This window comes from Ailuropoda melanoleuca, chromosome 13 (genome assembly GCF_002007445.2).
Source record: "Ailuropoda melanoleuca isolate Jingjing chromosome 13, ASM200744v2, whole genome shotgun sequence".
Lineage (NCBI taxonomy): Eukaryota > Metazoa > Chordata > Mammalia > Carnivora > Ursidae > Ailuropoda > Ailuropoda melanoleuca.
In genome coordinates this window covers 27,134,710-27,160,617 of record NC_048230.1, presented here as the reverse complement: position 1 = coordinate 27,160,617, position 25,908 = coordinate 27,134,710, and the positions used below count along the sequence as shown (strand labels likewise).

The window sequence follows — 25,908 nt, the reverse complement described above, 5'->3', positions numbered from 1 at the left end:
CACCCACCAGGGCACGAGACCTGGTATCCGACTCAGTATTACTGAAGCTGGCGCCTGGTCTGCAACAGAATAGGAGCATGGTACTCTGCATCAAGAAATTCTTCCCACACCGGAACCTCACCGGGCTGTTGGGAGAATCAAATAATCTATCAACTGTAAGGTCCTGAAAAGATGCGAGGGGCTTGGCATTCTGTAAGGCCCTTTTAGAGAGATAGTTGGTACTTGACTGACAGTTACTGGGGGTGTGGGTGGGGGAGGCAGTTTGTAAGAATAAGGAATTGGATTCCACCTCCCTAGTGGGCCAGAATCTGGGATTCCACCTTGCCTTGGGGATCCTGAATGGAGCTGAAGGTTTGCTGTGGGTTGCTGTGGCATAATAGTCACCTGATCGAGAAGAAGTAATTAATATTTCAGAGGGATTCAAGATCCTTCCACTTCCCAACCAAATGCAATTAGCTGAGTGATTCTCTGCCCAGAGGTGGACAGGTGACAGTGGAGGGTAGCCTTCCTAATGGGAAGGGGACATTTTTCCGAGTTGAATTAGGAGGATCTTCGGGTTTGAGGGCTGAGGAGAAGGTTGGAAACTGTACTCTCGCAAGCCTCAGGTTGGAAACAAACCTGCAATTCCAGTCTCCACCATCTGGGGTCGCTAACTAACATTCTTCTCCTCCCTCAGTAAGGGGGGGGGCGGGGAGAGCGCGGAAACGCCGGGCCTTTAAGCAGTTTGGACTGGTTTTATGGCTTTTCCTTATATCTATATACCCAAATCTATGCCCTCCAGAGCTCAGGGGTGAACTTCCCCCTGAATCCCCCACTTCCTGGGTGGATTCCCAAGTCAAACCCATTTCTGAGACTTCCAACCAAGTTTCCAGGACGCAGTCCATTTCCCTCCCTCCCTCCCTTCCTTCCATTTCCTTTTTTAAAAAGATTTTATTTTGGGGGTGCCTGGCTGTAGAGCATGCTACTCTTGGTCTCAGGGTCGGGAGTTCAAGCCTTCATATTGGGCCTGGAGCTTAAATAATAATAATAATTATTATTATTATTGTTGTTGTTGTTGTTTTAAATAATCTCTACACCCAAAGTGGGGCTCAAACTCATAACCCCAAGATAAAAAATCATATGCTTCACCGACTGAGCTAGCCAGGCACTGCATCCATTTCTGGTCTTAGGAGCCCAGCTAGCAAGAAAGAGGGATGATCTCTGCATATTCTGGAAGGCAATTAGAGGGGGTGGGGGACACTGAGGTCAGAGAAGTACTGCGGCTGGCCCCATACGCTAGGCTGTCTGAGTAAAGGGTGGTCTCCTGGCTGAACCTCCAAGTATTCCAAGGCCATACACTATCTTTTACAAGCAGGTCTGGGTGGAGCCAAAGGCTGGCGAAGGCAGACACCTAACTGGGTTTAACACTTCGTTTACTTCTTGAGATGGGACTCTGAAGAAGGATAGCCAGTTACTTCTTTCCGTATTCCCTAAACAAGGGTATGGACCAATTCTCCCATCCAGACTGAAAATAAGATCTCGAATTCCCTCTCCAAGACGTTTCCCCTGTCTTTGCAAATTCTTCCAGAGTCTGGGATCCAGCTATTCACCATTCAAGTCCTTAGAAGCTGCCCCTGAGCTCGAGACCCTAAACCCCTCCCGTTCCTTTTCCCAATTGGGAAACAGGATAGCGGGGAAAGGTGAGGCACGCTTGGAACTGAAACGCGGCTCTAAGCTGAGAAAAGGGAGCGGAGTTATCTTTCACCATCGCCCTTTTAAGGGCTCGCTGGGCGCCGAGGGACGCTAGTGGGTACGGGTCCTAGCCCCTGCTTCCCCGAATGGAAAGCGAACACGGAGTCTTGGGCTGTGCCGTTTCTCCCAAACCCCTACCTCCCCGCCTACCCTCTAGTTGCACAGAAAGACTACTTTCTCCGGCTTTTCCCGCGACATCCAGATCCTCCTCCCTTCCTCTACCCTCTCCGTCTCCGCCCCCTCGCGCAGAGGAGGCCTCGCCGCTTTAAGAGCCGGGGTAGCGATTGACAAGCAATAAACGCGGAGCGCCGGGCTGCGCTGGAGCTGCACCGAGCTAGGGGCTGCCCAGGGCGCAGGTAGGCGCCCCCCGACTCCGACTCCCGGGTCAGCGCCCACCCCAGGGCCCTTGTTTCCTCTTCTTCCAGGCACAGCCTTATTCTCTGGAGTGGGTCTCCCCGGGCACCTTCCCTCAGGCCGGTCCCCTCCCTCTCCACCGCCCGCCTCCCTCCTTTCTCGGGGGCTCCTAGAGAGAAATCAAACCCCACTGCTTGACGCTGGCCTGCGCCGTTAGGGCTCCAAAGTGACATCGGGCACAGAGCTGGTGAGCTGTGCGAGGCTCGGGTATCCGCGAGGCCTCTTCGGGGGCTGTGCGGATTCGGGGGACTTTGGAGCCGGGCATTACGTAAGAACCGCGCTGTTAGCGCTTCCGGGGGGTGGGGGCGCGAGACAGAGGTTGAGTGGGTCCCGGTGGCCCCCCCGGCCCCTTTGGGAGGCCAACACCTCAACCTTCCCTGGGAGGGGTCCTGGGAAGGGGGGCGCGCTGCTTCTTTCGCCTCCCAGGCTGTAGGGGGGGGCGGGGCGGGGGCGGGCCCCGGTTAGGGTCTGGAGACCGGAGAGGGGATAGGTGCCAGGAGAGAAGAGCCGAGGTCAGAAAGTTAGGTCAACTATGGCGGGGGNCATCTCTTTGTATGTGTATTAATGGAGGGTGGGGTGGGTGGGAGGTTGGAGGAAAACCTCTCCTTTCGCGCCTGGTCCGCATCACCTACTGACCCTGGGTGGCGTAGATAGTATGTAGGTAGGGGTGAGAGGACAACGAGGCCCAAGCTTTTGGAAGCCGAGGTGCGCGTTCCCAGAAGCCTGGGCCCCCGACCTTGGCCTGCAGCCAGACTGGCTTGCCTGGCACTGCTGTTCTCCTGTGGGCACAAGCCAGGCCCCGCCCTCCCAGAGGCTGGGGTGGGGGTGGGGAAGAGCTAGCCGATGCTGTGGGAACTGATTACCCAGAGAAAAACCCAGGCAGGCTGGGCAAGACTCCAGGGGACAGGATCCTCCCTGCCTCTTCTCACCTTCCAGTCTCTAAGGAAGGAGGATGTCTGGAGTCCCCTCTCCCAGCAACTGTCAGGGAGAACAGCACCAGCCAGGAGAATGCTCCAGGTTCCAGGTGGTCAGGACCTTGGACGGGGGAGGAGGAAAGGCAGGGGGACAGCAGGGGGTTGGCACAGGGGCACTGGCTGGCACAGTAGATCCTGGGCATTTCTCCCAGCCTGGGTGCTAGCCTGACAGGAGGTACCCTTCTTTTCCCTGAAAACTCCTTTCTTCCTTGTCTTTAGGGGAAGATCCAGGAAGAAGGGGAGTCATCCCCCAACCTTTGTAATTTCTGCTACCTGAGCTCAGGTGACCAGCTCTGGCCTGGGGGTGGAAGGGATGGGACTAGAGAGGGTTTTCTTAAAAGCTGGTGATGATCCCTCTGGGTAGAATCCTTTTTTAGGGGGAGGTGAAGTTGTGGCTCCCTACCCCCAGGGCCCAGCAGGCATTCAGTCCTAAAGTGGGCACTGCCAGCTGCTTCCCTCTTCTCCCCCACCCCTGCTGTGAGCCACTGCCTCTAGTTGTCATGGCAACTGGGAATTAGGGTTTTCTCCAGCAGTAAGTGCCCAGGAAGGCAAAGGGAAGAAGGGTAATGGGTGCCCCCTCGCCCCTTCCCCTGGAGAATAGAGAGCCCCCTGCTTTCCTTGTCCCAGCTCTGGTATAAGAAGGGGCGAAGGGAGAAAGAGGAAGTCAGAGAGGCCTCAGCAAAGTATGACTTCATGTCTGTCAGCCAGACAGACAAATGTTTGTAGAGCGTCTACACTGGCTAGGTTTGGGATCCAGAAGCAAAATAAAATAGAGGTAGTTCTTGACTTCACGGAGCTTACAGTCTGGGAATGCCCATCTTTCCTGCTTTTGACTCACATTCTGGACTCCTACCACCCCCAAAATAAATAAAGGAAAAATGGCAGGCAGAAACACAATTGTTTTTTTAAGAGTGTTCAATGTAGCTCTCTTTATTAGCTTTGTGACCTTGGGCAAAGCGATTAACCTCTCTGATCCTCCGTCGCCTCCTCCTTGGAGAAAGGGACATGTAATATCTGCTCTTCGTGCCTCCCAGGACCTTAGGATCGACCAGTCTCTGGGAGAATGCCCCGATCCTGAGGGGAGCGCCTTCCTAATTCCTTCCCCCATTGCTTTGCCATTGTGCTTTCTCATTCTTTTCTCCCCCCCCTCCAGGAGAGACATTTCAGAGCCCTTGCAGACCTCACCATGCCAGTTGCTGCCACCAACTCTGAGTCTGGTAAGAAGGGGCTGAGGACGTCCGTTTGTATCGGTGGTTCTGAGAGTGCTCCAGGCAGGGACTTGAGGGTGGAGAGCAGCCGTGGGGCACTCCCGCAGCCCCCCGTAGGAATAAGCTGCCCCCCACCACTGCTCTGTTCTGCCACTCAGCCTTTCCTTCAGGCAGGTTCTATGGCCCCCGCTGCACCTGCTCCGGGGTCCGGCTGGAGATGCCGCACAGCTCACCTCCGTGGAGGGCAGAGGCGTGCGTGTTCCAGAGCCGATCTGCATATTGCTGGAGGGCAGTGGCCTGGGGCCAGGCTGGTTGGTGAGGCGGCCCTTAGGACCTGGCCCTTGGAGGATGGCTTGGGGGTGGAGGACAGCCCGGGGCTGGGAAGTCCACCCTTCTGTGCCCACCAGATGGGTGGAGTAAAGCAGCACGTGCCGGAGATGGGCACGCGTCTGTGTGCTGGGCTACAGGAAACCCTGCGTGGAGGATGCTGGCTCAGGAGGTCTGGGCTTGTTTCTGTGGAAGGTTGAGGGGCAAGGGAGCAGGTCACCCAGGTGAGCTAGGAAGCCTCAGGAGCAAATTTCTTAACCTCTTGGAGCCTGTGGCTCTTCTTCTATGAGGAGGTTGATGTGAAACTCTAAGGCTATGACAGGGAAGAATATTCCTGATAGGAGTATTCGCAGTTATTATGCTGTGCGGCTGGATTATTGCCTCAATTAGCCTGTGACCCTCGGTCCTTTTTAGGACCTAGGTTTTCCCATCAGTCAGATGAGGTGATTGGACAAGAGAAGTCTTCTTAACTTTTTTTGGGTCTGGATCCCTTTTTGAGACTCTGATGACAGCTGTGGGCCCTCATCGTAGACAAATGCTTTGATGCACAAAATCTGCATTCCACTCTGGGGGTTCATGGACCCCGGGTGCAGTCAGGGACCTCCCAGGTGAAGTTCCCTGTGCTAGAGGCTACCGGCCCTCACACTGCAGTCTGCTCTGCTTTTGCTCTGATTGGTCTGACATTCCCCTGCCTGGATGCCTCCTGCCTGCGCTGCCCCTTCCCTTGCTCCAGGCCTTGCTGCTGCCTTCGCAAGACATTCCAGGCCTCCCAGTTTGGTTAGTATGTCTCCCTTGTCCCTCCCATCCGAGAAAGTGAAACAGGAAAGTGAAGGCTGCTGTAGGTGGTCTAGACCCAAAACTGTGACACCCTTGTCCCCTAAGAAAGGCCTTTTCTCCGTGTAGTGGAGGAACTGTACTAATGTCCCCCAGCTTTGGCGGCCTTGGAGGGCTCAGTGCCCCCACCTCGTGTCCAGCCTGCTGAGCCCCCTGGGCTCTTCCCCTGCTCCAGGCTGCCTGGGCTCCACTGTAAGCTGCTTAGGGGTTAATTAAGCCCATCTCTGAGCCTGTGATTAAAGGCCTCTCAATCTGGGACTGCTCAGTAAACCCATTAATAGTGCCTGGCAGGGGTGTAGAGGGAGGAGAATTTGACTTCTCTGCTGCAGGCCACTTGATGGGGCCATGGTGGGGGAGCAGTGGGGACCAGGCAGGGAGTGGAGGCCAGGGATGAGGGTATGGGCCTGCTTCCTCTTGGGGCCTGTGGGGCCTCTGATCCCCTGCGTGTTATGCCATGGGCTATTTCTGCCTTACCATATCCAAAGGAAGGAAGATAGGAACAAACTGCTTAACCTCTTGGATCCTGAGTTTCCTCTTCTGTAAAGAGATGGTGTGTGACCCAAACGCTATGAGTCTCTGGGCCCTTCCTGCAGGCAGCCCTCCCTGCCCACCCTAGGCTGGATTGGCTCCTAGCCTCGAAAATCTAATGATGGGTCTGCTTCTTCTCATTTGGTGGCCATTACACTTCCCACAGGCCTGATAGGAGAGACAGCCGTGGTCAGGGTCACCCGCCTCTGAGGTCAGTTTCACCCTCCCTCTCCCCGCTCCCTTCCCGGGGAGATTCCAGCCTTGGGATCTGTGGAGTGAAGCCAACAATTCCCTTCCCTATGGGTTAACACGGCCACTGTCGCTGTGGAAGGGAGATGATGTGAGTGCACTCTTGCGGAGAGACCCAGCTCTACTTCTAGAAAGTGGAGGGACCCTTCCCTGAGGATTGGGGTGGGTTGGGGAATATGTGGGCTATAGCATGGGCTAAGTGTTCAGAGAAGTTGCCCCTGGAGTCTTCAGACCTACAGCCCTACCCTCTCTGCCCTCTTTACTTGACTCCCTCTTTTCTTTGAATCAAGGCTGGGATGTGGACTATTTTGAGGTGGAGCTGTCCCTTTAAATCTCTCCTGCATCCCTGGGTTAATGTCCTGGTGTGTAATCCCTCCTGCTGCCATGGCAACCAGGGGTGCCTTTCGACCTGGTGCCACTCCTCAGGGAATGGCTGTCTGGTGGCAGCAGCAGCTGGTGGTGTCCTCATGGGTACAGAGTATCAGAGGAATGGAGGCACTGGGCTGGGGTAACTGCCAAGTCCTTTGCTCCTGCCCACCCGGCTCCCTGCTGTGAGAATGCACCCTCACCTTTTCCCTTCCAAGATGCCTGGCTTGCCCACCAGGCACCATCCCTAACCTAAGGGGAGGAGCTAATGCGAGATGGGGGAGGGGAGGGGCCGCTGCTGAGATGTGGGGTCAGACTGTGAGGCACCCCTCGCAGCCCAGGGTGGTACTGCTCCCTGTCCCCCCACACACACATCTCCGCCCCCCATGGCTAGCAGGTAGGGGGAGGCATTTGGGGCTCGAGGTATTTGCCCCATGCCACAGTGGTGCCCCTTCTCCTGGCTGGGGACTGAGAGTAATTCTTGGGGGCTGCCTTTGATCCTGAGGGGGTCACTGTAAAGGAAACTGGGCCTGGAGAAGGAACGTAGAAGTCTGAGGGCAAGAGGAGGAAGTGGCATGCGTGTATTAGAGGAGAGACTTCCAGAAGAAGGGGGCGGGAACAAGCTGGAGCCAAATCCCCACCCCGCTTGTGGTTTCCCGCAGCTGGACTGTGAGAGGAGAGTCTCTGAGCACCGCCTCAGTTCTGAAGGGGCAGCAGGCTTAACCCCCTGCCCCGCAAACCTCCCCATAGCCGCCCCCTGCCGACCCCCGCGGGCGCGAACACCGCGCGGGAGGACCAGGCACCTGGAGGAGCGGGACTGTCTTTCCCACCTCCCCACTCTCAGCTCTAGTACCGCCCCCTCCCCACCCTGCTGCTCCCGTCGGGGCTTTGGCCAATCATCAAGGCGGTCAAGGAGACTCAGCCTTGCTATTGGCTGATCCTGCAGAGGGCGCTCCCGGAGTCCCGCCTCCTCGAGCGCCGCTCCCCTCGGGCTGGCAAGGCTGCGACAGCTGCGTGGAGGCTACTCCAGGAGCCCCGGAGCCTGGGTGGGGGGCAGCCATGGCGGGCAGCCCAGGCAGCGGGGCCTCCTTGGAGGGTGTATCCCTGGGCTCTTCTGAGGAAGCTGATCTCCGCAGGGAAGGTAGGGAAAGGCGGGGTGGGGAGGCTGTGGGGGAAAGCTGGCCCCTTCATCTCCCCTCCTTCCTCGGGGTTTGGGCATCTGGAGAGGCTGCCCCGGGACTGGACCCTCGGGAGCCTAAGGGAGCCGGCCTGAGCAGAGGGCACTAACTCCCCGGGCTCTGTCCTCCTCCAAGGCTGACAGGCTTGTGGGTCTGTAGGTGAGGATGCCTGGGGAGGGTGGATCCCAGGATACCCTGGCAGAATGGGAAGGGTCCCTGCCCTGGCTTCTTTCCGAGGTCACTGAGGGCCTTGCAGGTGTCTGATTAATACCAAGCCCAGGCTTGGGCAGGAGGGGTCTAGAGGGCGGGCTTGGATGTTGTTTCTGGAGAAAGTGGGGAGGAGGGTGGGAAGAGGGGGATCATTGAGCCATGTCTGCTTCTCCCGTTTCAGTGCCCCCTCCTCCCCATCCTTATTCCTTCCTGAAAGAGGGGGCACTGACAAGAGTGGTGAGAGGAGCCGGGGACTCTATCCACCCCCCTCCACGGCTTGAGCGCTGTTATGTAGATGCAGGCGTGGGTGGCTGGGTGGCAGAGTAATGATACCCCCTGCCCATCTCTGCCCCCAGCTGGGCACACTCTGCTTCTCCTTTCCTCCCCCCAAACCTGCCACTACCTCCGTGGGTGGGTACAGACAAGCCCTACCTCAGATTTCAGCAGCCACTGCTGTAGCCCAGTGTCAGGTGTTCTCCATCCTTGGTTACGTCCCATGCCAGGCTGAGGGGTTGCTGATCCCTGGGCTGATTTGGTCTAACCTCGGCCCTTTGGTGCCCACAGCAACCTAGGGCGCCTGCTCCCCAGCTCCTGTCAATGTTCTGGACCGCATCTTGGCTTCCTATGATCTATATTAACTTCTCAATGATAAGAGATAACTCTCTGTCAGAGCTGAAGGGCCTGTAGACACTGTCTAGTTCCACACACCCATTTTACAGGAGGGAAAGACTGAGGCCAGTGAGGGACCATGACTTTTGAAAAACCGCATGGAATTAATGATGCTGTTTGTACTGGATACTGCATAGGCTCTGGTCTCCTGCATGGCTGCCTGCTTGACTCTGGGCCTGCACTCAGGGACGCGCTCCAAGTACCCTCTCTCCCCTGAGGCCCCTTGGTGCAGGTGGCTGAGTCCTGGGACTTCAGCCATCCAGAGATCAAGTGAGGAGTCTGTGGCTCTCTGGTTCAGGCCAGAACCTAGACCCTGAGAACCGCTTCCCTTTCTCCCCTCCTCCCACCTCAGAGTCCATTTCCTGCTACCTAGACCCTCCCACCTGCCCAGGTTGGCATTACCTAGGGCCTAGAGAACAGCTCAAGGAAACTGTCCCCCTCCCTCACCCCTAAACCCCTGCCCCAGACATTCAGGGCTGGGAGTGCCCATGCTGGGCAGGGAGGAAGTGCTGCTGGAGAGGGGCTATCTTCTGTGGGACACAGGGTAGGAGGGGTGGGATGGTTCTGGTGGGTTTTGGTCTCCTGTGCCCAACTGTACCTGTGTCTCACTGCCTGCCCCTTCTCCCCAGCCATGCAGCAAGTCCTGGACAACCTGGGATCCCTCCCCAATGCCACGGGGGCTGCAGAGCTGGACCTGATCTTCCTTCGAGGCATTATGGAAAGTCCCATAGTGAGATCGCTGGCCAAGGTATAGTGCTCCAGGAATGTGGGCACGAGGGCACTGTGCCTAGGGAGTTTATGGGGTTTGGCCATAGGGTGCCTGGGAATGGCGCATGTGGCCCAGAAGACCCGTGGAGGGGCTCTGCGTGAATACCCATGCCCAGGTGACAAGTCTGCATGACTGCAGGTGGTGGGCTGTCCCATGTCTGGCCGGTGAGAGTATGGACATGCCCATGTGAATGGATGTGACTGGCGGCTTGTCGGGGGTGTAACTGGTGCCTGTGCATTGGAATCTCCAAGACTTCATCCTGCCTGTCCCCTCTGCCTTTGGACATTTTGTGCAGATGTCTTTTTAAGGTCACCTGCCATGCGTCAGGTGGGGGAGAAACCCACTAAGAGAAAGTTACTAAACAATTTGGTAATGGCCATGGTAGAGGCAGATGCACTAGGCATCTTGGGAATGTAAAGGACAGATGCCTAACCTGGTCTGGGGTAGCCAGGGAAGTCTTCCTGGAGGAAGGGCTGCTTAGCTGAGTCTGGAAGACTGAGGAGGAGGGGGAGGGCATTTGGGGCCAAGGGAAGAGCTTAAGCAGAAACAGAGGTGAGAAAAAGCCAGAAGTATGTGGGGGAATGCAAGTGTGGGGACTGGGGCTGGAGAGCGACCAGGCCCCACCGGAGGGAGAGAGCTGTGCAGGGAACGCCATGTCCTGGGGACACAGCCTGTTCATGGGGAACATTCCATCTGTGGAATGGCTGAAGACCCGGGGAGGTTGCTAACGACCAAGAGTGAAAGTGGGATGTTCTGGGGAGGAGAAAACGGAGCTGACTGGGGAGGAGTTGGTGGCGGGGATTGGAGAAAGGCAAAGTGCTTTCCATTCAGTGGTCAAGGATTGTATTCATGGATTAAAAATAAAAGCAAGGAGTTGCGCATGTTTCAAAGAGCGTGAGCTCCACCAGGGCAGGGGTGACTGTGTCTCCAGGGCCAAGAACAGTGCCTTGCATGCAGTAGGTGCTCACAGAATATTTGCTCAATGAATGGATACAAAGAGTGTAGAAACAAACCCTAACAGCCCTCTGAGTATCATCTCCAGGGTGGGACTGCTGGCCACATTGTCTTGCGTCCTTGCTATTTGTTTGTAAGAAAGAAAAAGTGTGATGCAGCCTGTGCCCCTCCGGTCTCACTTCCGCTGCTTTCCCTCCCCGCAGGTGACCACTGGCTTGAGGTTGATGATGTCCTACCCCTGAATGTTTGCCTATCTAGCCTACGGATGTGTTTAAATGTACACAACCCACCCCTAGGATATGGGATTTTAAACTTTCCATAATGGAATGATAGCGTAAGCCGCTTAGCTTTGTGAGATTTCTAGTTCCTGTAAGTAATATGATTATTGACCTAAGTATAGATATAGATACAGATAGATTCAGTCTTTTATTTTTTTAAGATTATTTATTTATTTATTTGACAGAGAAAGAGACTGAGAGAGAGTACAGCAGGGGGAGTGGCAGGCAGAGGGAGAGGGAGAAGCAGGCTGCCTGCAAGCAGGGAGCCTGATGAGGGACTCGATTCCAGGACCCTGGGATCATGACCTGAGCGGAAGGCAGACACTTGACGGACTGAGCCACCCAGGCGCCCCAGATTGTTTCATTTTAACTGTTGTGTGGTGTTCCAGTGTATGAAATAGAGCCCGCTGTATCTGTTTATTGGTTCGCCTACTGAGAGACAGGTCCGTTGTTGATATTCCGCTATTAAGGATGGCGCTGCGGGGAGCGTCCTCACATTCCTCTGCTTCTGCACGTGTGAGTCTCTCTAGGGCAGACCCTTGGCAGTGGCATTGCTGGATATGCACATTTTGACCCTTCACACCTGTAGCAAGCCAAAACTGATTTCAGAGTAGGATTTGCTAGACCGTGTCACCTCTGGGTCATGTTAGCTGTTGCTTCCACAGTGAGACAGCCGAGGAGGGAGGGAGCTTTCAGGACAGCAGAATCTCGGGGCGTGAAGGCCCCCTCCCAAGCATGGTTCCCTCCGTAGTGTTCTTTGGTGCCTGTGATCCACTGGACAGCTCTCCAGTGAAGGGAATGGTGGCTGGATGACTGTCACTCACTCAGTCATCCAGCTTTGACTTGACAGTTCTCTATGGCGTGCTCACTGAGTACCAGACGCAGTGCTGGGGCTGTGGGAATGGGCTGTCAGAGAGTTGGTTCTTCGGAGGGAGCCCAAGTCTGTTGTCCTGGGACCTCATGGTACAGCCTAACCGAGAAGTTACTGATGAACTAGATCAGACTGTAAACATGAACACCCTTCCCCAGAATTGTTCTTGGGGATAGAAGTTCCTTCCAAGCGATTCCCAGGATGGTCCCGGATGCATAAAGTATAATAGAAGGTAGTGCGACCTTCCTTCATTATGGAGACTCCCAGTGAGAGGCTGGTGAGCTAAGGGCACCCTGTGACTTCTCTCCGTTGAGTTGTGAGACAGGCAAGAAGTGCATCTCCATAAAGGCCTGTCTGAGCTCAGTAAGACTCCCTCCCATCCCTTCGTGTGACCCTTCGCAGTGGAACTTTGTCACTTCCCTCAGCAAAAGGTAGAGTTCCTCCATTCTTCAATCTGGGCTTGACCATATGACTTGCTCTGGACAACGGGACCTACTTTTTACTCCTCATCAATTTTAATGATTATATATGCAGAGATACATTTCTAACCTAACAGACAAAAGTACTCGGATCAAAGATCCGGTTGTTGGGGCGCCTGGGTGGCACAGCGGTTGGGCGTCTGCCTTCGGCTCAGGGCGTGATCCTGGCGTTATGGGATCGAGCCCCACATCAGGCTCCTCCACTATGAGCCTGCTTCTTCCTCTCCCACTCCCCCTGCTTGTGTTCCCTCTCTCGCTGGCTGTCTCTATCTCTGTCAAATAAATAAATAAAATCTTAAAAAAAAAAAAAAAGATCCGGTTGTTAAAACCTGGTTCTCCTGGTGAAGTGGCCCATAAACTCAGGCATAGACAAGCTAGAACTGCCTTGGTAGCCATTAATCTCCTTCCCTTACCCTTGTGGGGCGGAGCTTTCCTCTCCCCTCTGGGGCTGTGGAGACCCTGTGGGAATGTCTGGGCTGGGTAGATCTAGGACTGGGGAGGGGCAGGGCCTGAAGGGACAAACCCAGAGGGTAAAGGCTGTGGAGGGAAGTCAGAACTGGCCAACAGATCATAAATCCAGGCGGTTGGCTGCAGATGACAGGTGGCAGCCCTAGCAGGTGGGTGACATCTGGGAGGGCTGACCTGGATCCAGCAGCAGGTGTTCTGACAAGAGGCAAGGCTAAGGTGAGGAATCCAAGTCAGGTGACATTCAGAAATTCAGGCGAACTGTTATCAGTGGGGACATCTGCCAGCTGGGAGGCCTGTGATGTAATCCATATGAGATGAGGTAGAAAGAACATAGGGTCTGAGTCAGAAGAGTCCCTGGCTGGCTTTGTGATTTTAGTACGTCTGACAACCTCTCTGACCTTTAGTTATTTCTTCTGAAAAGTGGGGATAATGATGTCTCTCTTTCAGAGTGTTGGTGGGAGTGGGGAAAGTCATGGACGTAGAAGTGCTTTTCAAACCGTAAGGAGTTGTTACAATGCAGTCTTGGCCATTGGGCTGCAGTTCACTGGGAGGACTCTACTCCTGTGATAAGGCTGGGGTGAGAGCGTTGGCAAAGCAAGATAGGGTCCTAGAAGAATGAAGGACTGGGGCGGGGGGGGGGTCTGTTACTGAAATAGAGCCTCTGACCAAGGGACGTGACAGGTGGAAGCTACAGCAGTGGGGAGCTCAGTGTATTAGTCAGCTTCTGCTATGTAACAAACCATCCCACAGTTTAGTGGCTTAAAACAACCATATTTCATTTCTCATGATTTTTTGATCATTTGGTGGTTTTTCTGGTCTGGGCTGCTCAGTTGGGGCAGAGTGATCTAGGATGTTCTCCTTCACATGCGGTGTCCCCGCTGGGAAGGCTGCGATGTCTAGGATGGTATGGTCTCTCGTCCTCTAGGAGGGGGCCCAGGGTTCTCCACAAGGCAGTCTCAGCAGCCAGGGAGGACAAGTCCCAAGTCCCAGGCACTTTCCAGGCCTCTGCTTGCATCACATTTACTAATGTCCCACTGACCAAGCAAACCACATCATAAATTCCAGACGGAAGAGTGACTTTACCTTCTGGCACTCCATTCTCTGGGACTTCTTTCAGTGTTTGAGCTATTTAATTATGAACCTAGACTTCAAATGAGAATTCCCTGTCTTCTGCCAAGATCAGAGAGGTTGGCATGGGAGCACAGAGGGAAAAGCTCTCTAAGAAATGGCTGTGTGGCGTCTCTGCTTTTGTAGTCTGCTTCCAGCCACGGATCAGGAGCTGACAGATCAGGGTTCAAGTACCAGCTGCACCATTAGGCAGCTGTGTACTTGGTCCAGACAAGGCTTCAGGTAAGAGGACAAAGCGGCCCAAGCCCCATGGAGGAGGGTTGTCAATATCTAACAAAACCACACTTGTAGCTCCTGCTTGATCCAGGAAATTACATGGAAGACTTCTCTACAGATGGACAGCAGCCGTGCCAGGTTATTTACCGCAGCTGTATTTGCAATAGTAAGATATTAGAGGCAACATAAATACCCAGGAGAGTGGCTGAATAAATTATGGTCCTCCAGTCGTGCAGTGAGTCAAATGCAGTAATTAAAATATAATAATAATAATAATAGTAATAATGATAGAAGATCTCCACATAGCAGCATAGGATGATTTCCAGGGCATACTGTTGAGTACAAAAACCAAACAGCAAACCAAGCCAATTAAACAAACAAAAAAACCCAAGGAATCGAAGAGTGTGTATAGTGTTCTACCTTCTATGTAAAAAAGAGAAATATTTACTTATTTTATGAAAAGAAACAGAATAAGCCAGAACTAATGAAAATGATTACCTCTAGAGTGCGGGTGTGAATAGGGTAGAAGGGATGAGGATGGAAATGAAACTTCCTTCAATTTACTTTTTATATAGATTGAAAATTTGAACCATGTCAATGTTGTACATATTCCAAAAATACAAATAAATGGAAAAGAATGAAAAAAGTGAACTCTGAAACTAAGTGCAGAGAAGTGAATCTATCCACATATTAAATCATTAGCATAACCGTACAGAAAAGGGAATTAATTCTAGTTACTTTTGCTCACAATATTCTGACTGTATACCCTACATGAGATATATGCTGAGTCTGTACTATNCCGTACAGAAAAGGGAATTAATTCTAGTTACTTTTGCTCACAATATTCTGACTGTATACCCTACATGAGATATATGCTGAGTCTGTACTATTTAATACAGTAGCCACGAGCCACATGTGAGTATTTATTTAAATACTTATGATAAATGAAAATACTTAAGTAAACCGAAATGCCGATATAAAATTAAAAGTTCGGTTTCTCAGTCGTAGTCGTCATATTGCTCAGTGGCCACATGTGGCTACCACACTGGGCATCATGGATGTTGAACATGTCTATAAATGCTCTAAGTGCTTTTTGACTATTCTGAGGACAAAAAGAACTGCAGATAAATCTTGATTTTTTACTGAAGTTCGTGATAGGTAGCAGTGGTCGTTTAGCAATTTTGAAATCTTTTTGAATAGTAGAGGACAGAACAAAGTTCGGTTTCTCAGTCGTAGTCGTCATATTGCTCAGTGGCCACATGTGGCTACCACACTGGGCATCATGGATGTTGAACATGTCTATAAATGCTCTAAGTGCTTTTTGACTATTCTGAGGACAAAAAGAACTGCAGATAAATCTTGATTTTTTACTGAAGTTCGTGATAGGTAGCAGTGGTCGTTTAGCAATTTTGAAATCTTTTTGAATAGTAGAGGACAGAACAAAAAAAAACATGTATTAATGTTCTTGGGAAATAAATGCTCACTGAGGGAGAAGGGAGGTACAAATATGGAATGAGAGAAGATGAGGAAAATCTTGCAAAGTTAGGTTTTAATTGGAGCAAGCAGTATCGACTAATGGCCATTAGTGGCACCCCAGAAGCAATGAGCACCAACTGCCCAGATCTTGGTTTCTAAGTACCATTCCCTGCCAAAAAGAATCCGAGCTCCTTGGAGAAATTGCTCAGCCCAGACCTGGTGTAGGGAAACTACAGGATGGGCTCGTGGCAGAAGGAAGAAGGTGCTCAAGGACTGATGGGAACGTGTCAAAGGGACACGGGTGTGTGTGGGGCTCCCACTGCACAAATTTGGGATAAACTGAGGCAATGAAGATAGAGATGGTTTAGAACACAGGGTAAAAAGAGTCCATAGTGTTACGGGGGGGGGTGGGGGACAGGGAGGAGGGATGGGAGGGGAAAGGACAAGCTCGGTCTTATAGTAGAATGCCAACTAATAAATGTAGAAGGAATGAGGAAGTTAGGAAATCACCATTTTGCAACCGCCAAGTTAAAAACTGACTGGGGCACCTGGGTGGTTCAGTTGGTTAAGTGTCTGACTCTTGATTTCAGCTCAGGTCATGATCTCAGAGTCTTGAGATCCAGTCCCACATTCAGCTCTGTGCTGGGCATGGGAGCCCGCTTGGGATTCTCTCTCTCTCCCTCTGCCTCTGCCCCTTCCTCCCCCCACCCCCCAAAAAAGAATTGATTTAGGCAGGGTCATAAATGAATGCTAAATTCATCAGTGAAAGATTGTTGGGGAGCAGAATAGGCACAGGGTCTCAAGGCGTGGGAAAGACACAGGATAGCTTATGTGGAACTCTTGCCAAAATGATTAACCTGAGTCTCATCGTGGAGAAACAATCAGAAAAATCCAGTTGTGGGGCATTTTACAAACGACTTGCCTGAACGTAATGAAAAATGTCCTGAAAGACCAAAAGTTACTGGGATCTGGTGTAGATTAAAGGGGAATAAAAAGATGTGACAACCAAATGTAACACCTGGTCCTTGCTGAGATTGTCCATCGGGAAAAACAAAAACAAAAGCAAAAACAACAAACCTATAGAGGTTATTTTTGGGACAACAGCAAACATTTGAACAGACACTGTCTATTAGATGATAACATATCAGTGTGTCAATGTTGAACGCCCTGTGTGTGATGACGGTATCGTAGTTTATGTAGCCGATCTCCTATTCGTTCTTGGGTGATGTATGCTGAACTGCTCTGGGGTGAAGTGGCTTATTTTTCAAATGATTCAGAGAGAAGAAAGGCTTCATGTATATCCCTGAAATGGCACTCCTTACTTCCTGACCCAACCAACATGACTCTCCCTGCTGGGCTGGTCCCTGGTGAAAGCTTCCTTTCCCTTTTCTCAGAGCACCTTGTCATGGAGCCCAGGGTCGGTAGAAGAACGAGGAGGTACAGGCCCTCTCCTGGTACTGTAGGCAGTTGACCCTTGAACAACATGGGTTTGAACCGTGTGAGTTCACTTATGTGTGGATTTTTCTCAATAAATAAAGTACAGTGCTGCAAATATGTTTTCTCTTCCTTATGATTTTCTTAACATTTTCTTTTCCCTAGCTTACTTTATTGTAAGAATATAGTATATCATCATATAACATAGAAGATATGGTTAACCAACTTTTTATGCTATCCATAAGGCTTCCAGTCAACAGTAGGCTATTAGGAATTACGTTTTCGTGGAGTCAAAAGTTATATACGGATTTTTGACTGTGCAGGGTTGGTGTGCCTAACCCTTGTGTTGTTCAAGGGTCAATTGTACTGATTTCTTATCCCCTCCCTCCCTGGGAGCACTGGCCCGAAGGTCTGTAGACCCACGTTCAGGTCCCTGTGACCTTGAGCAGGTCGCTCCTCCTTCCTCATCCTGGGCTACAGGATGTCCCAGACCATGCCATCTGGTGGGAGAAGCTGTCCTTGAACTCACATGCTTATAAGGTCCTGGAGGGCTGGGGACAGCTTGATAATTTTAATGGCCCTCTGTGACAAGGGGATGGGAACGAAGGGTTTGTCCTTTGTATTCTCCCTTCTGTAAACTGGTCCTAATCATCATTTTGGGGGAGAAAGGGGAAAGCAAGTGTGTATGCATGTGTGTGAGTGTGCTTGTGTCTGGGTGAGTGAGGATCTGAAGCTGATATCAGAAGCAATGCTGACGGTGGGGTCTGAAGTCAGGATGTGAACAGGTAGGGGACAGTGTTTGGTACCCCAGGGTTCTTGGGGAGCCTCAGGTGTCACCTGTTCCGCCCCCCCCCAAGGCCCACGAGCGGCTGGAGGAGACCAAGCTGGAGGCCGTGCGGGACAACAACCTGGAGCTGGTGCAGGAGATCCTCCGGGACCTGGCCCAGCTGGCAGAGCAGAGCAGCACGGCCGCCGAGCTGGCCCGCATCCTCCAGGAGCCCCACTTCCAGGTTCCGGTGCTGGGCTGGGGTGGTGGCTGGGGCAGGCCGCTGGGACGGGGGCTGGCAGGACGTTAGCGCAGGGATGGGAAGGGACCATGGGACACTGTCTCATGGTCCCTCCTCTTTCCACTACCTCCCCAGTCCCTCCTGGAGACACACGACTCTGTGGCCTCAAAGACCTATGAGACACCACCCCCCAGCCCTGGCCTGGATCCCACCTTCAGCAACCAGCCGGTGCCTCCCGACGCAGTGCGCATGGTGGGCATCCGCAAGACCGCTGGAGAGCATCTGGTGAGGCCGCCGGGCAGGCCTGGGGTGGGATCTGGAGGGGGGCGTTGAGAATAACCGGTGGGGACCAAATCTGGTCAGGAGAGGGCTGAAGACGAAGATGGGCCCAGCTTTGCTCCAGGACGGACCCGTGCAGCCCCAGGAGACCACAGACACTGTGCATCTGAGCTGCGCACAGAATGTGCCAGGACCCTCTCCACTCTGCCCACTTGCCCTCCGCGAATGCCCCTGTAAGGGAAGAATTTGGGCAGAAAGATGGAAGAGGAGGAGTCTGCGAGGCCGGGGTGGAAGGGGTGAGGATGGGAATGGAGGGGCTCTTAGGAGACCCATTTGGAGATTCTGGCTCGGAGCAAATGGGGCCTCCCCACAACCGCCCTCCACCCCCCAGGGCGTGACGTTCCGTGTGGAGGGCGGCGAGCTGGTGATCGCGCGCATTCTGCACGGGGGCATGGTGGCCCAGCAAGGCCTGCTCCACGTGGGCGACATCATCAAGGAGGTGAACGGGCAGCCGGTGGGCAGCGACCCCCGCGCGCTGCAGGAGCTCCTGCGCAGCGCCAGCGGCAGCGTCATTCTCAAAATCTTGCCCAGCTACCAGGAGCCCCATCTGCCCCGCCAGGTGGGTCCCTCCACCCAGCTCCCCACCCAGCCCGAGGCCTAAGGGGCAGCCGCCAGAGGGACGGGGGGTGGGGGTCCCCTTCTCCCGCATGTTCGTGCATCGGCCCTAGTCGTGGGCACTGACACGCATGTCCAAAGGAGGTGCGCACGTTTTAGGCCTGCTGTACCCAAATGAGCGCGGGTATCCCTGCGCCCTGGTCCTGCCTGCGTGTCCTGGGTGCGCACGTACCATCGGGTTGCCGCGTATCCGTACGGCTGCCTCCTGGTTGGTGGATGGTGGGGGCCTGGCTGCTCTGTCCACCTTCTCCTACTGGCTCTCCAGCTGTCTGCTCGGGCCCTCTGTGCCAAGTGGAGGGCGTAGTATCGCCGAGGGACCGAGGGATCCTGCATTAGGTGCCAGGATTGTGTGCCTTACCCAGTGATCCCGCGTCTCCTCAGTGGATGGGCCCATGGCCCCAGGCCTGAGCTGAGGCCCCATCACTCTGAGTCCTTTTTTTCTAGAAGCAAAAGGAGGCTGGTACCAGGGAGGCGGCCGGGCGGGTCTGGGGGGCGTCATGCCTTGAGAGGGGCAGTGCCCGAGCCTCTTGCATCTTTGTGAGAGTAGGGGGATGATGGTGGACAGTGTGACACTCCCCCCACCCTCAGACGGGGAAGTGGGGTGGGGACTGGTCTGAGAAGGGTACTGCCCTCCAGCCTTCCCTTCTTGCCTTGACCCTTCTGTGATCCCCGGTCCAGGTATTTGTGAAATGCCACTTTGACTATGACCCTGCGAGGGACAGCCTCATCCCCTGCAAGGAAGCGGGCCTGTGCTTCAGTGCTGGGGACTTACTGCAGATTGTAAACCAGGACGACGCTAACTGGTGGCAGGTGAACGCTTGGTGTCTGTCTCCAGCTGTGGTGTGTGGGGGTGGCCAGGGCCCGGGGAGGTGTCCTCTCACTCAGATCTTTGTCCCATGTCCCTTCCAGGCATGCCATGTGGAAGGGGGCAGCGCTGGGCTCATCCCCAGCCAGCTGCTGGAGGAGAAGCGGAAAGCCTTTGTCAAACGGGACCTGGAGCTGACACCCACTTCAGGTATGAGGGTCCCCCTGGAACCCCTAACCTGGGATCTGATGCAAGCCTGCCTGCCTCACTCGCCCGTCTCTCTGTGGCCAGGGACCCTGTGTGGCAGCCTTTCAGGAAAGAAAAAGAAGCGAATGATGTATTTGACTACCAAGAACGCAGGTGCGTGTTGGAGACCCCCTTCCCTGTCCTCTCACACGGCATGCCCCCTCCCTGCAGCCGCCAGTGACGTGTGCTCCTGCTCTGCTGGTGCCGGGGCTGCCAGTCTTGTCCCTAGGCCCTGCCTACGCCGTCTCTGCTGCCCCTGGCCCCAGCCCCTCGTATCCTTGGCCCCTGGCCCCACCCATGCCACCCAAGTAGCCTGATGAGTACCATGTCCCTGTGTTTAGAGTTTGACCGCCACGAGCTGCTCATTTACGAGGAGGTGGCCCGCATGCCCCCCTTCCGCCGGAAAACCCTGGTGCTGATAGGAGCCCAGGGCGTGGGCCGGCGCAGCCTGAAGAACAAGCTCATCATGTGGGATCCAGACCGATACGGCACCACGGTGCCCCGTGAGTGTGGGCTGGGCCCTGCTGGGCGCGGGGCAGCGTGGCGTCCGTCCCTGAGCGGGCCTCTGCATGGGTATCAAGTCAAGTGGTACTTTGGGGGAAGTGTGGGGGATGCGCCCTCTGGGGGTGATGGGGGAACTGCAGGCTGAAGAGGGTTTGGGAGGCTGTGGCCTGGGTGGGCTGGGCTCCTCTCCTCTCGTGTTTCACTTGCTAAAAACCCAGCTGGAAACCCATATGAAACAGAGCCACGTGTGGTGACAGAACCAGCAGGGGTGGCTGAGAGCTTCTGTTTCCTGGAGGCGGGACCCCGAGGGCTGACCGCAGATCCACTTGAACTTGGCGCATGGCTTTCTTGTGCACATTGCCCTCTGTGGGCCTCAGCCCCCTATCTGTGAGCGCTGGGCTGGAACAGTGAGCTCTGAAGGCCCCCTCAGTATGGACGTCTCGGATCCGTGTGTGCCAGGGGTGAGGGCGAGGGCACAGAGCGTGGGAAGGCAGCTGTGCTGTGCAGGTGGAGGGGGGCCTCACCTGCTGGGCTGCGAGGCCCCTGTAGGACAGTGCACGTGTGTCTGAGGTTGTACACGGCCTCCTGTGTGCATTCAGCCCCTCCTTCCCCCTAGACACGTCCCGGCGGCCCAAGGACTCAGAGCGGGAAGGCCAGGGCTATAGCTTTGTGTCCCGCGGGGAGATGGAGGCCGACATCCGTGCGGGGCGCTATCTGGAACATGGCGAATACGAGGGCAACCTGTATGGCACACGAATCGACTCCATCCGGGGTGTGGTCGCCGCCGGCAAGGTGTGCGTGCTGGATGTCAACCCCCAGGTACCGCCCCAGCCTGCTTGTTCCCAGCCTGCCCTCTGCATGTTCTGTTGCCCCCCACCCTGGCACTCTCCATGTATTTCCAGCCACTGGTCTCCCAAGCAGCCCCCGTATAACCCCTCAACTACTGCTAGGAACCCAACCCACCTAGAACATTTTTCTGAGCCTCCCAGGCCCCCCACACCTTTAACCTCCCCCAGTGTCCCAATCCCCAGCCACCTGCCAGCTGTTCCTCCACCATTCATCCCCAGGACTCAGGTCCCAGGACCCCAGGTACCATTTCCCCACTATTCCCAGGTATCTGTGCCCCCAGCTATCCTTCCTCTACTTTCTAGAATGTCCGTGGGGGATAGACTCCCCCATCCCCTTCTTTTCCTGCAGGCAGTGAAAGTGCTGAGAACAGCTGAGTTTGTCCCTTACGTGGTGTTCATCGAGGCCCCTGACTTTGAGACCCTACGGGCCATGAACCGGGCTGCCCTGGAGAGTGGGGTGTCCACCAAGCAGCTCACGGTGAGGGCTCTGATATGCGGTGGGAGGGGTCTGGTGGCTGCCTGGAGGAGAGGGCAGGCTGGAGCTGATGAGGGGAAGAAGGTGGTGTCGGGAAGGGGAGAGAGGCCCATGCAAGGTATCAGTGAGGTTGGACTTGTGATTCCTGCTTTATAGGTATGGAAACGGAGGTCTGAGCAAAGAAGCAAAGTGCCCAAAGTCTCAGAGTCAGGGATACGGCTAGCCTGGGGTACAGGAGCTTTTGCCAGGCCCACAGCTCCTTCCATTTTGTGGGGACAGAGTGCTTACCAAAGGGAGTCCAGAGTGCCCGTGGGAGATCTGTGGGCAGAACGGGCCAGGTAGGCTGAGGGCGTTTACAGCTGGAGGGAAAGGCTGAAGAGAAGGAGGAAGCTGGAGGCTGGAAGGCTAGCTGGAGGGATAAGTTAGCATCAGGGAGGAGTCAGCGCTGGGAGGAGAGGCTTCGACTCAGGTGTTACAGGACCCCAAGTCACCTGCCTCCCTACCAGGTACCCCTTGGAGCAGCCTTCCCCAGGAGTTGTAGGGTTTGCGGAACTCTGAGCTCCGGGGTCCATCTGCTGGGCACATTTGGTACTGCAGGTCAGGCCCTGGGTCAGAGTCCTGCTCTGGCCCTGGAAAGGCTGCCTGGGCTGGGCTTCCCCTTAAAGTGCCCTGGTCACAAACATAGCCAACTGGGGCCACGGGGACATAGCTGGGCCAGTCCTAGAACTTCCACTTTGACTTATTTAAGTCAGTATTCAAAGTGCACTTCGCACCTGCCTGGCCAGCTGGCCAGCTTTGACTAGGGGTGGGGTGGTGGTTCCCCAGGGCACCTGGGAGCGCCCTAGTAGTGGCATGCTTCCGAGGTATATCTCAGGCTGCGGAAGTAAGGGCGCCTGGTCAGAGTGGAGCGAGCATTGACTTTGGAGTCAGGCAGACCCTGTGCAGCCGCCCGCCGCGCCACCTGTCTGTACCTCCATTTTCTCTGTTGGAAATGGGGAATAAATGAGTCCCACCTTGCAGAGCCCTATTCAAGATTATGTGGGTTGCAAAGCAGTTAGTGCCCTGCTTGGCCCTCACTAAAGTTTATTTCCTTCCTTCCTTTTCATCCATTTGTCTGTCCAGGGTTGTGGGGGAGCTGCCCTGGGGCATGCAGGGAGGGGTTCCTGCCTCCTTAGCCAGGGAGACTGTACCTGATAGGGCTGGGCTCTGGGGAGGGCGATGGATAGGGGAGGCTGCAGATTCCCCCTGATGATGGGAGTGGCGGGGGGGGGGACACTGATGGCTGGGAGGCCCCCTTGTGCCGGCAGGAGGCAGACCTGAGGAGGACCGTGGAGGAGAGCAGCCGCATCCAGAGTGGCTACGGGCACTACTTTGACCTCAGCCTGGTCAACACCAACCTGGAGAGGACCTTTCGTGAGCTCCAGGCTGCCATGGAGAAGCTGCGGACGCAGCCCCAGTGGGTGCCTGTCAGCTGGGTGTACTGAGACTGTTCGTGCGGACTGCACCCCTCTGGGCTGTGACCCAGAACCCCGAATCCATCCCCTCCCCGGCCATGACCCCCAGCCCTGATCCTTAGCTCTCATCCCCGGGTGACGGCTCCTAGCGGGCCCTGCTCCGGCTTCAGCACAGACGCGTCACTGCCAAGGAGGTGGGTGTTCATGGGGCACCTCTGTGCCCAGGTGCTGCCCACTCCCGATGCCCACTGGCCACCAGATGTCCCTCTCTGAGGGCCAGCCTGTGCCCAGGAGTGTATCAGAGTCACCTCCATAATGCCCGGTCCAGAGAAGAGGAACGCTGCTCTGGGGCCCTGTGGCCAGTAGGTACGCTGCCCCCTGCCCCCTCTCTCCAGCCACCTTTTCTCCTTGGACTGGCACACCCACTCTATTCCGGGGCTCCTCCCACCTCTCACCCTTGTGGCCCAGAGCAGGCCTGGCAGTCCCCGGCAGTGGTGCCAGCCTGGGGGAGCCAAAGCTGGAGCCGGCTGCCACAGCTGGGGAGCAGTGCGGTCCCAGCTCCCTTGGAATGAGGCAGAGTCCCCCAAGTGGACCCTGCCCCGTCCTTCCCTCATGCGCAGCTTTTCACTGCCGAAGTCTCTCCACGGACTTCTCTGATGTGCCCCTCACAGGGCCGCTCTGCTCCCCGCAGTGCAGGGAGGGGTGAGCTGAAGGCTGAGCCGCGAGACGGGGAGCCTGTGACTAGTGACCATGGCCCCTTGTGGTGGGGGGCACGTCTGGGCTCCCTGTTTGTGACCATGGTCCGGCTTGGTCTCTCCGATGGGGTCCGGGTGGCTCACCCGCATCAGGTCTGCCTGGGGGGCTGAGGATGGGTGCAGAGAGGAGCTTGTGAGCCGGCCAGGGAGCATGGGCTTGGCAGAGGCCATCTGTGCTCTAGGGGCTCCCTGTTGTACACATGCAGGGGGCGCCATCCACCCTGTTTCTGCCGTCCAGCTTAGCTTCTGCAGGCTGGGGCACCTGGTCTGTGTTTGTGCCGTTGGCCTGTGTGTGTGTATGTGTCAGTCTCAGTTTTGGGAGAAGAGAAGCAAGAGTTGTTTTGCTTTGGAGGTCACTCTTTGGGGCCCTCTTTTGGGTGTTCTCCATCAGTCCCATTTCTTATGAGACCCTTATCCCTGATTCCAGAGCCTTGATCCTCCCCCAATGTCTTTCTCCCCGTCTTGTAGTGTCCCCCTATCCTATACGACACCCTTGAGTTCTTGGGGAGGGCAATTGTGTAAAATGAGGAGAATCCCTTTTAAGAATGCCGTCCTAGAGTTCCCCAGGCACCTGGCCCCCGTCCCTCTCTGTGATCCTGTCTGGGGTGAACCTGTCCTTGCAGGGACCACCCCCTCGCTCCCACCGCCAGCCCCTGTGCTTCCCAGTTCTCTGAGTGTCTGATCAGTCTTCGCTGCAGGTTCAGCCCGAGCTGGCCCCTGAACCACTGTGTGCCCATTTCCTAGGGAAGGGGAGGGAGAAGAAACAGAATATTTATTACAAAGTTAGAAATATATTTATTATATTAGGGATCTCATTTGCATTTGCCTAGGATATGCAAATGAGATGTAAAGGTCAAGCCTGCTCCCATCTCATTTGCATAGCTCTGCATCCACTATGCAGTCACGTTTATACTCCTCTTTTCCCTTTCGTCAGTGTTCTTTTTTTTTTTTTTAAAGATTTTATTTATTTATTCGACAGAGATAGAGACAGCCAGCAGAGAGGGAACACAAGCAGGGGGAGCGGGAGAAGAAGAAGCAGGCTCATAGCAGAAGAGCCTGAGGTGGGGCTCGATCCAGAACACCGGGATCACGCCCTGAGCCGAAGGCAGACGCTTAACTGCTGTGCCACCCAGGCGCCCCTCGTCAGTGTTCTTTTTATCCTCAGTTCAACTCTTCCTTGCATCACCCTTACCCACAGCCCAGGGGGACCAGGAGTGGGAGGAAAAGCTGCTCTCCTGCTGGCCCGAGGCAATGGTATCCTTTGCCAGTTCCCACCTCGTGGGGGGGGGCACTTGGAAGTAGAAGCAGCGGGGGAATCTGCGGGTGCAGCCCCCCTGCCCTTGGTTAACCTCCAAAGTCCCCTGATGGAAGAGCATCCTCTGATGGAGGCGGGGGGAGCCTGGCCTGGGGGGCCGCGCACCTTGCCGAGGAACTGGCACCTGACCATGTAGGGCGGATCCCCCGTGCTGATGCTCTTCTGGCACCTTCACCTCCAGTGATGCCTGGGGGGCAGGGCTGGACCCCTCCTCTCCTGTCTTCATCCCTTCAACTGCGCCCTACCTCCCCTACACCAGCACCACTCAGTCCCCGGCCCGGGGCTGGGTTGGAACAGGTGTGTGCCCACCACATTACCTCTCTGACCCCGTCCTCCTTCCCTGGACGCTTGTACTTGGGGCACCTCGGGACGAGGACTGTGCCCCCCACTGTCCACATTCAGTGCCGGCCCTGTTGCCCTTCCTGTCTCCCCTCCCTCAGCCAATTGTTCAGCTTTTGCTCTGACTGGTTTTCTTTCTTTTCCTTTGATTAAATGTGAAAACAAAGGCTTCTGGGCTCTATTTGTCTTTGGTTGGGGCCCGGTGGATGGCTTTGGTACAGGGTGAGAGGGGGGAGCCCAGCACAGATGATTCTGGAGTGGAAGTCACAGTGACTTGTCTTGTGTCCAGTGATGTCTTCCAAAATTTCCCATCCCACCCTTCCACATGCCCCATCCCCAGAAGCCGCTCGTTCTAAATGCCTATATCCAGGAGTCTGTGAGCATTCGTGGGGGCCAGGGGACTCAGGGACTCCAAGGCTCATCCAGTCCCCTTCACCCAGAGCTT

General features: G+C 55.0%; 1 protein-coding gene across 5 annotated transcripts; it reads left to right on the top strand.

The window, feature by feature from the left end:
* Nucleotides 1-1,449: 1,449 nt before the first annotated feature.
* MPP2 (membrane palmitoylated protein 2) lies at nucleotides 1,450-24,820 on the top strand. Of its 5 annotated transcripts, XM_034640887.1 has the most exons (14): nucleotides 1,874-2,087; nucleotides 3,339-3,402; nucleotides 4,273-4,336; nucleotides 9,318-9,436; nucleotides 17,619-17,771; nucleotides 17,904-18,053; nucleotides 18,439-18,666; nucleotides 19,401-19,532; nucleotides 19,632-19,737; nucleotides 19,819-19,887; nucleotides 20,115-20,276; nucleotides 20,894-21,096; nucleotides 21,475-21,603; nucleotides 22,908-23,084. In XM_034640887.1, exons 3-14 carry the CDS (start codon nucleotides 4,306-4,308, stop codon nucleotides 23,082-23,084), a joined length of 1,659 nt encoding a protein of 552 aa, XP_034496778.1. In that variant the 5' UTR covers nucleotides 1,874-2,087; nucleotides 3,339-3,402; nucleotides 4,273-4,305. The 5 variants fall into 5 exon arrangements, with proteins under 5 accessions (XP_034496780.1, XP_034496781.1, XP_034496778.1 ...); XM_034640889.1 differs by lacking the exons at nucleotides 1,874-2,087; nucleotides 3,339-3,402 and adding an exon at nucleotides 1,450-1,679; XM_034640890.1 differs by lacking the exon at nucleotides 3,339-3,402 and having other exon boundaries at nucleotides 1,873-2,115.
* Nucleotides 24,821-25,908: the final 1,088 nt, after the last annotated feature.